Consider the following 13,253-nt stretch of genomic DNA (forward strand, 5'->3'; position numbering starts at 1 on the left):
ACTGAACCCTCTATGGTTAGCGCTGCCTTTAAGACGGAAGAAAAAGCAGCGGTGGACTTTGGGACAGTTGCAGCTGTTATTTCCTTCAGGGAAAGGAGTTCCATAGTCTGTAGCTCCTTGAACCTGCTCAGCTACTTCTGTCAGGCACTATATCACAAAAGATCTGATAGCCAGCCTCAAGTATCCGAAGGGATGTCCCATGGGAGGAAGAGCAAGCTTGTTTTCTGCTTCTCTGGAGGGCAGGAACCAAACCAATGGATTCAAATGACAAGGGAGATTCCGGCAAAACATTAGGAAGAACTTTCTGGCAGTTAGAGCTGTTCAACAGTGGAATGAATATGTTGGTGTGTAAACAGGTGTAACAGCTAATTTGTATTTTAGAAGGGGATTTCCCTCTCCCCAAGGGATGCGGGTGGCGCTGTGGGTTAAACCACAGAGCCTAGGGCTTGCTGATCAGAAGGTCGGCGGTTCGAATCCCCGCGACGGGGTGAGCTCCTGTTGCTCAGTCCCTGCTCCTGCCAACCTAGCAGTTCAAAAGCACATCAAAGTGCAAGTAGATAAATAGGTACCGCTACGGCGGGAAGGTAAACGGCGTTTCTGTGCGCTGCTCTGGTTCGCCAGAAGCAGCTTAGTCATGCTGGCCACATGACCCGGAAACTGTACGCCGGCTCCCTCGGCCAGTAAAGCGAGATGAACGCCGCAACCCCAGAGTTGATCACAACTGGACCTAATGGTCAGGGGTCCCTTTACCCTTTACCTTTAAACAGGTGTAACTAGAGCTAATTTGTATTTTAGAAGGGGATTTCCCTCTCCCTAAGGGTTTTTTGACTTCATTTCCCGACATCAACCCATACAGGAAAACTAAACCAATGAAATGCAAGGTCCTCTCGGTGTTGCTAAACACACCCTCTTATTTCAAACCTAACTCAATCCATTTGGGAGGAGACAAGCAGGGGACTGGGGCCTTTAATAAGCATCTCAGCAAGATTTCCCATAAGCAGCTTTCGGGACATTGTAGCAATATGAACGCTCAAATCTGGAGTCTAAGACACAAGAAGGACTCGGGCAGTTAGGTAATACGGTAGACCATAACCCGCTTGCACACATAGCTGTGATCTGAAAGCTGGAGCTAAGTTAACAGGATGTTCTGCTCTCACTTTGGTCAAATAAGTAACAGAAGTCATCAGTATCAGTCACACTTGTATTTGCAAAACTGGAAGGAGACCCAGACAGGGAGGTCAGTTGTCACTCCTGGCAGTGGGTGAAGGCAGTCCAGGGCTGCAGGCCGGCGGTGCTGTGAGCAATGGCCCCTCACCTCTTTTTCAGGTTCAGGAGATTGGGGGCCGACACCTTCACTTTGCCCGGAATATTTCTGGATAGGTCTGTATCCTGTAGAAGAGAATCACATGATTACATCTTGATCAGCTGTACATAGAGCAAAACCTTTGTTCAGTTAGCAGGAAACTTGGTTAGGAAAAAACCACACAAATTGGCTCTGGAAGCAGACGCCACTTGCTTTCGGCCAAAGCTGCAGGCCTGCCCAGAGAAGGGGCTTCTTACCTTGACGCTGCGAAAGAGATCCTTCTCTCTCGGGGTCGCCTCCTTGGACTGCATGAAATTGTGCAGAGCCGTTTTTGCAGCTGTTGGAAAGACAGAAGGCACAGATTTATGGGGCAGGGGGCCATCAGCAGAGGCAGAAATGCACTGCAGTTTGTTCACTTAAAACATCCTTGCAAGCAGGTTCACCACGGCCACCACCCAACTGACGGATTACGAGCCTTTCTGCCCACAGTGGAAGTCAGTGGGCACACTGCAGGCCAAAGGGGGGAAAGCACCCCAAGCTTGCTTACCTGGAGATGATTCTCCAATCACTACAAAGGACAGGTGAGTGCTTGTTTGCAAGCCGGACAGATTTCTGGGCTACCCATCTTTCTAAAGCAGTGAAAGGGAACCTCCAGATTTGCGGCCAAATGGGACCCACCAGGCCTCCCCATTTGGCCCACAAGGCCGTTTGGGGCAAGTCAAGCCCACCTGATGCCAGACATGACTGGCTGCTGGGTGCCTGGGGACACCGCAGAAGGGATTTTGACAGGCGGACAGGAAAACCGACCAGTCAATCATACGATGTGATAATGACATTGAGAGATTGGAGTGTAAGCATGAAATTTGGCCCCACAAATTTAAGAGGTCAAGCTGCCTCGTAACGCTCAAGTTTCCCGAGTAATGCTGCCCTGCGGAATCTTTGTGTGTGCAATTGATCCACTGGCTAGAAGACCAAAAAGGAGCTGGAAAGAAACGCAAGGGAAAGCATACAATACCTTTGCCCTTCTTCTGTGTCCCAGGGGTCAGCTTGACTTTGTATCTTTAAAAAAAGAACAAGAACAAACGCAAGGTTTAATGGGAGGGGCAATGCCAAACGGGGGCAATGCCAAAGGGGCCAAGAGTTGCTGCCACTCACTTGTGGTTGGTCATGGTGGTGTAAGGGGCGCAGAATGGGATGGCGAAGAGGAGAATGTCTTCCAGGTGGGGCTGCCCAGTCAGAGAATCATATAGCGTCTCTCCTTCCTGAAAGAGAACAGAGGCGATGGAAGCAGAGGCTGTGAAGGGAGAGGGGTGGGCATGCCTGGTTCTGGGGTTTTTTTCCTGTGCTTTATCCTTTCCGGCAAATCCTTTAGACACACACGCATTCAAGCCAGCTTTCTGGGGGTAGAAACACGCATACCACTCATGCTGGCTTGACAGAGATTTAATGGACTCTGCACAGTTTTAACTTTGTAATTCATTTCTTTTTGTATGTGCTGCACAGTATATTCAAATGGGGTGGTGGTGGTTTATACAGTCTTTAAAGACTCCCCATTGGCCGTATGGATGTATGTACACAAGTTTTCTTTATGGTCTTTTGCGGCCATTCCATATTTCACTCAAATGCTCCCATGTAAGAATCTTATTTTTAAACTGACACTAAGCTATTTCCAGGGACGCAGGTGGCGCTGTGGTCTAAAGCACAGAGCCTAGGGCTTGCCGATCAGAAGGTCAGCGGTTCGTATCCCCATGACAGGGTGAGCTCCCGTTGCTCGGTTCCTGCTCCTGCCAACCTAGCAGTTCAAAAACACGTCAAAGTGCAAGTAGATAAATAGGTACCACTCCAGCGGGAAGGTAAATGGCGTTTCCGTGCGCTGCCCTGGCTCGCCAGAAGCGGCTTAGTCATGCTGGCCACATGACCCAGAAGCTGTATGCCCAGCTCCCTCAGCCAATAAAGCGAGATGAGCGCCGCAACCTCAGAGTCGGTCGCGACTGGACCTAATGGTAGGGGTCCCTTTACCTTTACAAATCTTAAACTGACACCAAGCTATTTCCAGAGCCCACTGGATGAAGAACATGTGGCATTTATTTCATAAAACAAAGGAAGGAACCTCCTTCAGTCTTTTTGGCAACAGGATATCTGTGAGTGGCTCGTCACCAGGTGAAACTCAACAGAAATAAGAGAAAAGGGTTTGGAGAATACACCGCGCTGATGATTCCTCGCATCAATGTGGGGGGGGGGGGCAGGGAGAACACATTCTGAGGAGGTATCTTCATGTTCCCTCCCCAAGCCACAGCTCTCTTAGGTTCAGGTACGACGGATCTGACCGAGTCAAAGCACTTCCAACATTCCCCCAGAAACTGGGCATTTTGTATTTACCTCGTTCCCCAGCTGATCCTGGTCCTGATCGTCCTGCAAAAGTCAACATAAGAATGTAAGAACGTAAGAGTCCTGCTGGATGAGGCCAATGGACCACATACTCCAGCGTCCTGCTCTCACAATGGCCAACCGGAAAGCCAGCAAGCAGGATTTGAGCACAAGAGCAACTCTCCCCTCCTGTGGTTTCCAGTAACTGGCGTCCAGATACATTTCTGCCTCTGATTGTAGAGCGTAGACATTGTGGCTAGGAGCCATAGGCAGCCTCCTCCTCCTCCATGAAATCGTCTAATCCTCTTTTCAAGCCATCCCGGTTAGTGGCCATGACTGCCTCCTGTGGCAATGAGTTCCACAGTTTAACTATACGCTGCATGAAGAAGTCCTGTCTTTTTATCTATCCTGAATCTTCCAACACTCATCTGAATTGGATATCGATGAGTTCTATTGTTATTAGAGGGAGAAAAACTGCCCTCTTTCTCTGTGCTATTTCATAAACTTCTATCGTATTGCCTCTTGCTTGCCTTTTCTCTAAACTTAAAAGTTCTGAACGCGGCAACCTTCCTTCACTCAAAATTATCAGTCATCTTGGTGGCCCTTTTCTCAACGTTTTCCAACTCTACCATATCCTCTCTGAGTTGAGGCGACCAGAACTGTACATAGTCTTCTAAATGTGGTTGCTCGAGAAGATTTGTATATAATGGCATTATGATACTGGCAGTTTTATTTGCAATTCCTTTCCTAATGATCCCTCGCGTGGAATTTGCCTTTTTCACGGCTGCTGCACACTTGGCTGACATCTTCACTATGACCCCAAGGTCTCATTCATTCCTGGTCAGTCACCATGAACGTTTATGTTAAATTTATGTTTTTTGCCCCAACATGCATCAATTCAACCTTGTTTACACTGAATTGCACTTACCATTTTACTTCCCATTCACTCAGCTTGAAGAGGTCCTTTTGGAGCTCCTTGCAATCTCATCTTAACAAGTGACTCCTAACTCTAAATCGTTTATGAACATGTTAAAATGCACAGGTCCCAGCCCTGATCCCTGGGGGACTCCACTTCCTACTTATTTCCATTCAGAAAACTGTCCATTTATTCCTGCTGTTTGCTTCCTGCAACTTAGCCAATTCCTTATCCACAAGATGACTTCTCCTCTTATTCCTTGACTGCTAAGCTTACTCAAGAGCCTTTGGTGAGGTACTTTGTCGAAAGCGTTTTGAAAGTCCAAGTAAACAATGTAAGCCGGATCACCTCTGCTGATATGCTTGCTGACACTCTCTAGGTTTGTGAGACAGGACTTTCCTTCGCAGAAGCCATGCTGGCTCTGCTTTAGTGGGGCTTGTTCTTCTATGTGCTGGGTTCTTTTATCTTTAACAACACTCTCCACTTGTTTTCCAAACATTAAGGCAACAGGCCTATAATTTCCAGAACGGCCTCCTGAATCCCTTTTTTAAAAATTGCATTACATTGCCGGCTTACCCGTTGTCAGGTGTGGGGACTGATCTGTTACATATAAGTTAACATATTTTTGTGCAAAGATCAGAAATTTCACATTTGAGTTCCTTGAGAACTCTGGGGTGGATGCCATCCAGGTGTGACGATCTGTCAATTTTTATTTCGTCTATTAGGCCTGGAACTTCATCTCTTGCCACTGCTGTCTCAGTTCTTTAGACTTGCCTCCTGCAAAGGTTAACCCTCTGATATTTGCCCCATATCCTCTGCTGTGAAGAGAGATGCACAGAAATCATTTAGCTTCTCCGCAATCTCTTGATCCTCCTTTACAACTCCTTTGACTCCCTAGTCATCTGAGGAACCAACTGCCTCCCTAGATGGTTTTCTGATTCTAACATATTTAAAAAACTCCCTATTGTTGGTTCTTCAAAGCTTTTTTTTAAGCATCCCTTTCTCTCTGCACTTCCTTTGCCAGATTTGTGTTCCTTTGCGTTCTTTTCATTTGGACAACACCCTCCAATAGCTTCTCTGACTCTGCCTGAGGTCCAAGCTGGTGGGGTCTCTTGACTCTCACGGCACCTTTTCCTGATCTGCTGGACACACTAGAGTTTCTAATATTATGGTCTTAAACAACTCCCAAGCGTTTTGGCGATTTGACCCTCTGTCTTTTAACCTCCTCTTTATCAAATTTCCTCTTTTGAAATCAAATGTGACCGTGCTGGATTTCCTTGGCCATTTGCATCTACAGTGGTACCTCAGGTTAAGTACTTAATTCGTTCCGGAGGTCCGTACTTAACCTGAAACTGTTCTTAACCTGAAGCAGGACCACTTTAGCGAATGGGGCCTCCTGCTGCTGCCGCGCCGCCGGAGCCCAATTTCTGTTCTTATCCTGAAACAAAGTTCTTAACCTGAAGCACTATTTCTGGGTTAGCGGAGTCTGTAACCTGAAGCGTATGTAACCTGAAGCATATGTAACCCGAGGTACCACTGTATATTTGGCTCAACAACGCTTATATCTCGCACCAGGTCCTGGGCGCCACTCAAAATTAAGTCGAGGGTCGCGGTTCTAACACCAACTGTTAGTGCACAGTCAATTATTATTACTGTTATTATTGTTATTATTATTTGGGGTATGTAGAAATTTTGCCCCTTTGTTACGAGTGGAACACATATCTAGCCAGTCTACGTGAGGGTGCTTGAAATCACCCTTTACTACTCCTTTTTTCAGAGGCTTCCTTGATTTCATTCATCATCTCAAGGTCTCCTTGAGCATTTTGGGGTACAAATAATAATAATAATAATAATAATAATAATAATAATAATAAATTGATTAATTAATTATTAATTTATTTAGGCATTTGCATAATATGTTCCAAAAAAACAAGCAGTGCAATGCAAAGAACAAAGGAGAGAAAAATGAGTTCTTGTAAGACACTTCCTGTCTATCTTTAGATAAGCATCAGGATCCGTCAGTCACCGTTCCCTCCACCAGCAACGAAACATGAACAGATCCAAAATGGGCCTTCTGAGAAACAAGAGGGGAATCCTGGCCTGCTCGGGGGAACCCCAAGATTTTCAGAAGCGCGACAAATATTTCAGGACCAAAGAAATAATGAGGCGAAGGGGGCGGGGAGAAGAGAATGTGCAAACCCCAAAGAGGACTCAACATGCTGAGCAGCAAGAGATTAGGAAGCACCAGTTAGAAGAAACAGGAAAACAGGGAGTGGGGAGGGGAGATTTCTCACCTTGACCCCTGAAACGACAGCAACTCACCCTTCGCCAACCTGGTGTCTGCAAGATGTTGTGGGGCTGCTACTCCCATCAGCCTGGAGGGCACCAGGTTGGCAAAGGGGGGAGTACCTGGAGGAGGGCTGGTTCCAAGGGAGGAAAGCCTGCAGTACTTAGAATGAAGGCAGGAGGAGTCTCTGCTTTCTATAGCAGCCGCCTCTTATTTATTTATTAAAATTTATATACCACTTGATTGTAAAAAAAGAAGCAAGAAAACTATCAGTTAAAAAGAACACATTAAAGTATTCAAAAGACAGAACCAGCAATGAGCTAAAATGCATATCAACGTTCTACAAGTGCGGGCAGGTTTGTCGAAAAGAAAATTGTTTCTAGCAGGTACCGAAAAGAACACAGCAAAGGCCCCTGCCTAACATCATGTTACAGGAATTCTGAGGTCTTACATATACCTTATTTTTTGCACCACAACACTCACTTTTTTCCTCCTAGAAAGTAAGGGGAAATGTCTGTGCATGTTATGGAGCGAATGCCTGCGGGTGGCGGGGGGGATCTGCTGCAGTCGTGAGCAAAGGATCCATGGTTCCCCTTCCTTCCCTCCTCCGTGGTTACAAAGCATGGATCCACATGGATCCTCAGGATTTTTGCATTGGGCTACTCCAAACTCACTGTCAGATCACATGTATGTGGCCACAGCATGAACCACAAAAATCATATATCCACTATTTCGTTTAGAATATTTTTTTTCTTGTTTTCCTCCTCTAAAAACTACGTGCGTGTTATGGTCTGGTGCGTGTTATAGAGCAAAAAATACGGTATATAAAATAAATGTTCATAAATGTACGAGGCAAACACATACGTAAGTATATAAACCACGTGTCTGAAATAGTACAGGAGAGCAATCCTGAAACCATTTTGACTCTCCCAAATTGACCTCAAATATTTCTCTGCAAGGAGGGTGGCAATGGGAAAATTTTCTCCCTTTTGTCTCTTTGCTCACAAATCCTGTCTTAAGGGCGTATCTATGTCTGAATAGGGTGCGCCTGTGACCTGGATTCAGGAACTGAATATTTACCATCACCAAAGAATGGCCGGGATGCCCAGGTAAAAGCAATCAGTGACCATTATCAGGTATCCTGGCAGACAGGATTTCTGCTGTAGACCACCCCTTCAGTGATATATGTAGGAAGTTTTTTGAGGGTGGTCTTCAGCTACAGGGGAGGCAATTTTCAAATGTCTATATAAGGGCTTGCACACCATTTTTCTGGGTTCCTCCTCCCTCTTTCATGTGGTGAGTGAGCACCCTGTTGCAACAGTTTAATAAAGATCAGGCTTACTAGCTGCTTTGCTTCTCAATATTCTCTGGTTGGCCTCTGTTATTTGTCTCCTACTGATAGAGAACCTACATAAGGACTATGTTTGGGCTCTTGAGTACCCCATAAGGGAAAAGGAGCATTTTTTTCCTTATAACAATCACTAGTAAGGGAGTTCCAAAGTGCAGGTACCGTATTTTTCGCTCTCTAAGACGCACCAGACCACAAGACGCACCTAGTTTTTGGAGGAGGAAAACAAGAAAAAAAATATTCTGAATCTCAGGAGCCAGAACAGCAAGAGGGATCGCTGTGCAGTGAAAACAGCAATCCCTCTTGCTGTTCTGGCTTCTGGGATAGCTGCGCAGCCTGCATTCGCTCCATAAGATGCACACACATTTCCCCTTACTTTTTAGGAGGGAAAAAGTGAGTCTTATAGAGCAAAAAATACGGTACCACCAAACTAAAATACTGGTTTCTTACAGACGTGGCACCTGCAGTGGTGCCCCTTACGCAGACTGAAAGGATCGAGTGGGAGCCCATGGGATCAGGCGATCTCGCAGGAAAACCGGTCCCAAGTTGTTAGGGGCTTTGTGCGCTAACAGGGACAGGTTCTCTCTCGACGGCTTACCTTCTCGTCCAGGTGATCCTCCAAAGCCACGTCCTGCAACTCGACGGCCACGTGCTCTATCGTGACCCCCTCTCCCCTCCGGCCCCCTCGCGGCTTCTGGGGCTGCTTCTTCGCAGAGTCCGGACCCCCCTTCCCTTTCTTGGCTTTCCTCGGCTTCTCTTCTTTGCTCGACCCCGCAGACTGGGTTGGGCGCAAACAAGCGGCGTTAGAATTCGAGACCCGACACAGAAAGCAAAGGGGAAATACATTTATTTTCTCTTTCTCCCACCCCCCCCCACCCCAGAACGTAGGCCACAGACAAGGCCAGATTACCGTATTTTTTGCACCATAACACTCACTTTTTTCCTCCTAGAAAGTAAAGGGAAATGTCTGTGCGTGTTATGGAGGGAATGCCTACGGGTGGCATGCCTACGGATTTTCCTCCTCTAAAAACTACGTGCGTGTTATGGTCTGGTGCATGTTATAGAGCGAAAAATACGGTAATACCTTCAGAGGCCGTAAGCAGTTAAAAAGTTTTTGGTTCTCCCATACGTGTCCAATTCAAAAAATAAACAATAATAAACAGCAAAATGAAATTTTCTTTTTCAAAATGAAACAAAACCTACAGTAAGATGGAAAATAATGTTTATTTTGGTATGCTTCCACTTTACTTGTATTTGAAACGTTTTCTCCTACTTTTTATAATTGCAAGGTTTTTGATCAGATCCTTAGAACTAATCTTACATAACATGTCCGCTTCTATGCTTAGTAGAGATTATTATAATGATAATAATGTTATTATTTATACCCCGCCCATCTGGCTGGGTTTCCCCAGCCACTCCGGGCAGCTTACAAAATATATAAAGCATAATAAAGCATCAAACATTAAAAGCTTCCCGATACAGGGCTGCCTTCAGATGGCTTCTAAAAGTTGTATAGTTCTTTATCTCCTTGACATCTGAAGAGGGTGTTGCATGGGAATAAGGCATCCAGCCTGCCTTGTTGAACAATTATTCTGTTGGGATTTTTTAATATACAGTGGTGCCTCGCAAGACGAATGCCTCGCAAGACGAAAAACGCACAAGACGAAAGAGTTTTCCGTTTTTTGAGTCGTTCCGCAAGACGAATTTCCCTATGGGCTTGCTTCGCAAGACAAAACATCTTGCGAGTTCTTGCGAGTTTGTTTCGTTTTTCTTAAAGCCGCTAAGCCGTTAATAGCTGCTAAGCCGCTAATAGCTGCTAATAGCCATGGTTCGCAAGACGAAAAAACTGCAAGACGAAGAGACTTGCGGAACGGATTAATTTCGTCTTGCGAGGCACCACTGTACTTCAGCTGAGAAAATGAATGCTCAGCTGGGCAATTTGTGACCATTAATGTTAAAAATATACGAAAGAAAATGTCAGCGTTTGGAAAACCACATTCAATATTGTCCGAATCTTGTTTTCACTTTTTTTATTACACTGAACGTATGACGCACATACGAGTGAAACTGCTGAAGCTGAGCTGAGAAATTTGCGTCCAAGTTCTCGGGTATCAATCAATCGGGTATCATACAAGTATCAATCCGCTTTTGACAACACTGAGAATAGTTTTCAGTTTCAAAGAAAACCCCTCTGCTATTTCTTTTTTTGTGGAAGCTGGTTCAGCTACACCAGGGGTCTGTAACCTTTAAGACAAAAAGAGCCACTTGGACCCGTTTCTGAAGGAAAAAAAACTGGGAGCCGCAAAACTCGTCATTATAAAAATAACTTTTTTGTCACTTTTTAAAATTATTTCTTTGTTTGACCCCTCAGAATTACTCCTCCTCATAGAAATAAACGTTAAATTAACAAGTTACCTTTTGTGTGTGTGTGTGTTCTTCACTCCCCTTCAAAACAGTGACCAGCGTACATGCCCCTTACAATGTAGCGGGCGGGCAGGCGGGAAGGTGACGTTGGGACGGTGCGTGACTAACGCACGCCCCGCCCCCATGCGACGTCACAGCCAGTACAGCGCCCGCCACAGTGGGGAGTGTCGGGGCGCACAATGCGCCTCCTCCCCTCGCTAGTATCCGCCCCGGAGCCGCGGCAAAGGTGCAAAAGAGCCACATGTGGCTCCGGAGCCGCGGGTTGCTGACCCCTGAGCTACACCGTATGATCCATGGTAAATCCAGCAATGGAAAATTCCAGTTTTCCATTGACGCCCTAAGCATGTGCTTATTCTGCTTAATGATTAATCCAGCCGTGGACACAGAAGAGCTGCCTTACCCTGTGCCAGGCCACCGGGTCCACCCAGCTCAGGACTAACTCTCCGGCGGTTTTGGCAGGAAATGGATGCTTTAGCTGGGATTCCTGCATTGCAGGGGGCTGGACTAGATGACCCCTGGGGGTCCATTCCAGCCTTACAATTCTATGATCTCTCCCAGCCCAACCCGGAGAGCCGCTGGGGGTTGAACCAGAGACCTTCTGCATGCAAGAAAGATGCTCTAGCCTCTGAGCAGCTGCAATGGCCCTTCTTCCCCAGGTAAAGAGAGACCCATCCCATTTCTGCCTGACTCACCCCCAGCAGCTTCATGATCAGCTCCCGCTCTTCCTCGTCCTGGTCCTTGTACTTCTCCTTGATCTTCTTCAGTTTACTCTGCAGAGGAGAGAGGGAAGGAGCAGAGTGGAGCAGCTTTTCCAACAGACAGGGCGCTCTAGGCTCCTGCTCCAAATGCGGCACCCAACTCGGTCTGGATCCGAGCCATTTCATTCGTTTTGCAGTGGTAACCTGGTTCTCAAACGTCTTAGTACTCAAACAACTTGGAACCCAAACACTGCAAACCTGGAAGTCTGTCTGTTTCTGCTATTTATTTTGCATTTTTGTTTTTGCGGCTTTCTTGTTTTGTTTTGGTGACTGCGTGGAACCCAGTTCAGCTACTGATTGATTGTGTGACTGCACTACATTGTTTATTGCTTTCATTTTATGGATCAATGGTCTCGTTAGATAGGAAAATGCATGTTAAATTGCTGTTTTAGGGGTTGTTTTTAAAGTCTGGAACTGATTAATCCATTTTGCATTACTTTATATGGGAAAGTGCGCCTTGGTTTTGGAACGGTTTGGTTTTGGAACGGACTTCCGGAACGGATTAAGTTTGAGAACCAAGGTACTGCTGCATTTGTCAATGTTTAAACACCGCTTGACTGCAAGAGTAACCCTGAGAGCGGTTTGTAGAAAGACAAAACAATAAGATCAAGACAAATTTGCAGCAACACTTTAAACCAGGCCAAAGCTAAAACGCTATTTTCTAAACACCTGGGCATGCTTGTCTAAACAAGAATGTTTTTAGCAGGTGCCAAGAAGGGGAAAGTGAAGGCACCTGCTTGACCTCAAGAGGCAGGGAGTTCCAAAGCATAGGCGGCAGGCAAAATAGGCTAACTCTACAGCTCTGCAATTCCCACCTTCTGTCCCCTTTTCATGGGCTGCTGGGCCCCTGCTGCATTCTTGCCGGCGCTGGGAGGAGGCGCTGGGTGCTGAGGGCTGTCGTCCTCTTCCTTCCCCTTGGGCGGGTCTGGATCCTCTGGGTCACTTGGCTTCCTCTTCTTCATTTCCCTGGGGAAAAGGCAGGAGGCCTGAGACCCGTGGTCCCCAAACAGGGCAACAGCGCCCCCTTAGTGGCGTCTTCCTTAGCAGATTGCGACTATTCCAAATAAAGCTTTTTATAAGGTAGGGCAGGGGACATGGGGGAACAAGAGGGCAGGGACCCCCACAAGCTTGGAAGCGGCTCCTTAGACCATTCAAGGGTTCAGACAGAGAATAATGGCTGATGAAGATGATGGACAATGCCGAAATGGTGAGATTGACTGGGAAAATCAGAAACCAGGAAGAGAAGAATTTCAAGGACAATGGGAAAAAATTATAATGTACTTAAGAGAACACTGTAAACAACTGAAAACTTTGGCAGGATTTGAGTAATGCTTGTAATGTACGAAAAAATATAGAAAAATAGACTATTCCTTTTTTTAACAAATTAGAGAAAATAAGGTAAGCAGATGAAAAAAGAAAGATAGATAATGGAAACCAGGGAAGGATGGAGGGAAGTCAAGGGATCCAGAGAATCCTAAATGAGGAGGTGAATGATGTGTTTGAATTGAAATTTGCAATGTAAAACTTAATAAAAATATATTTTAAAAAAAGAAAAAAGACCATCCAAGGGCTCAGAGTCCGACCAGCTGCTTGGCTTCAAACTCAGCCAGAAGGCACCAACCAGCAGCTGAGAGAAGAGCCACTGTCAGGGGGGCAAGTCAAACCGCTCCCCCTGGTTGCCTTCATCTCCTCCGTGCCTCTGCCACCCCCTTCCTCCTCTACATGGTGATGGTGTCAGTGGTCCCCCCTACCCACCCACTGCCTGGACAAGCCTAATTTTTGCACTTGTGAATGGCCACTGCCTTCTCTTCCCAATTCTTCCCCACCCGTTTACATTTTTTGCTGCTGCT

General features: G+C 46.2%; 1 protein-coding gene across 2 annotated transcripts in view; it reads right to left on the reverse strand.

Annotated features, from left to right (window-relative positions):
• Nucleotides 1–952: 952 nt before the first annotated feature.
• The window catches only part of NEMF (nuclear export mediator factor), a 38,400-nt gene continuing 26,099 nt past the window's right edge, over nucleotides 953–13,253 (reverse strand). Inside the window, exons 26-33 of one of the 2 annotated variants that reach the window (XM_081015750.1) lie at nucleotides 12,219–12,369; nucleotides 11,338–11,415; nucleotides 8,820–8,999; nucleotides 3,683–3,715; nucleotides 2,459–2,565; nucleotides 2,319–2,362; nucleotides 1,561–1,640; nucleotides 953–1,389 (exon numbers count right to left, since the gene is read on the reverse strand). In XM_081015750.1, the coding sequence (XP_080871876.1) occupies nucleotides 1,312–1,389; nucleotides 1,561–1,640; nucleotides 2,319–2,362; nucleotides 2,459–2,565; nucleotides 3,683–3,715; nucleotides 8,820–8,999; nucleotides 11,338–11,415; nucleotides 12,219–12,369 (751 nt within the window). In that variant the 3' untranslated portion in view covers nucleotides 953–1,311. The remainder of the gene's footprint in view (nucleotides 1,390–1,560; nucleotides 1,641–2,318; nucleotides 2,363–2,458; nucleotides 2,566–3,682; nucleotides 3,716–8,819; nucleotides 9,000–11,337; nucleotides 11,416–12,218; nucleotides 12,370–13,253) is intronic. The other variant, XM_081015751.1, reaches the window with a different exon arrangement.

The sequence above is a fragment of the Podarcis pityusensis genome (assembly GCF_964106645.2).
Source record: "Podarcis pityusensis genome assembly, chromosome: 1".
NCBI classification, from domain to species: Eukaryota; Metazoa; Chordata; class Lepidosauria; order Squamata; family Lacertidae; genus Podarcis; species Podarcis pityusensis.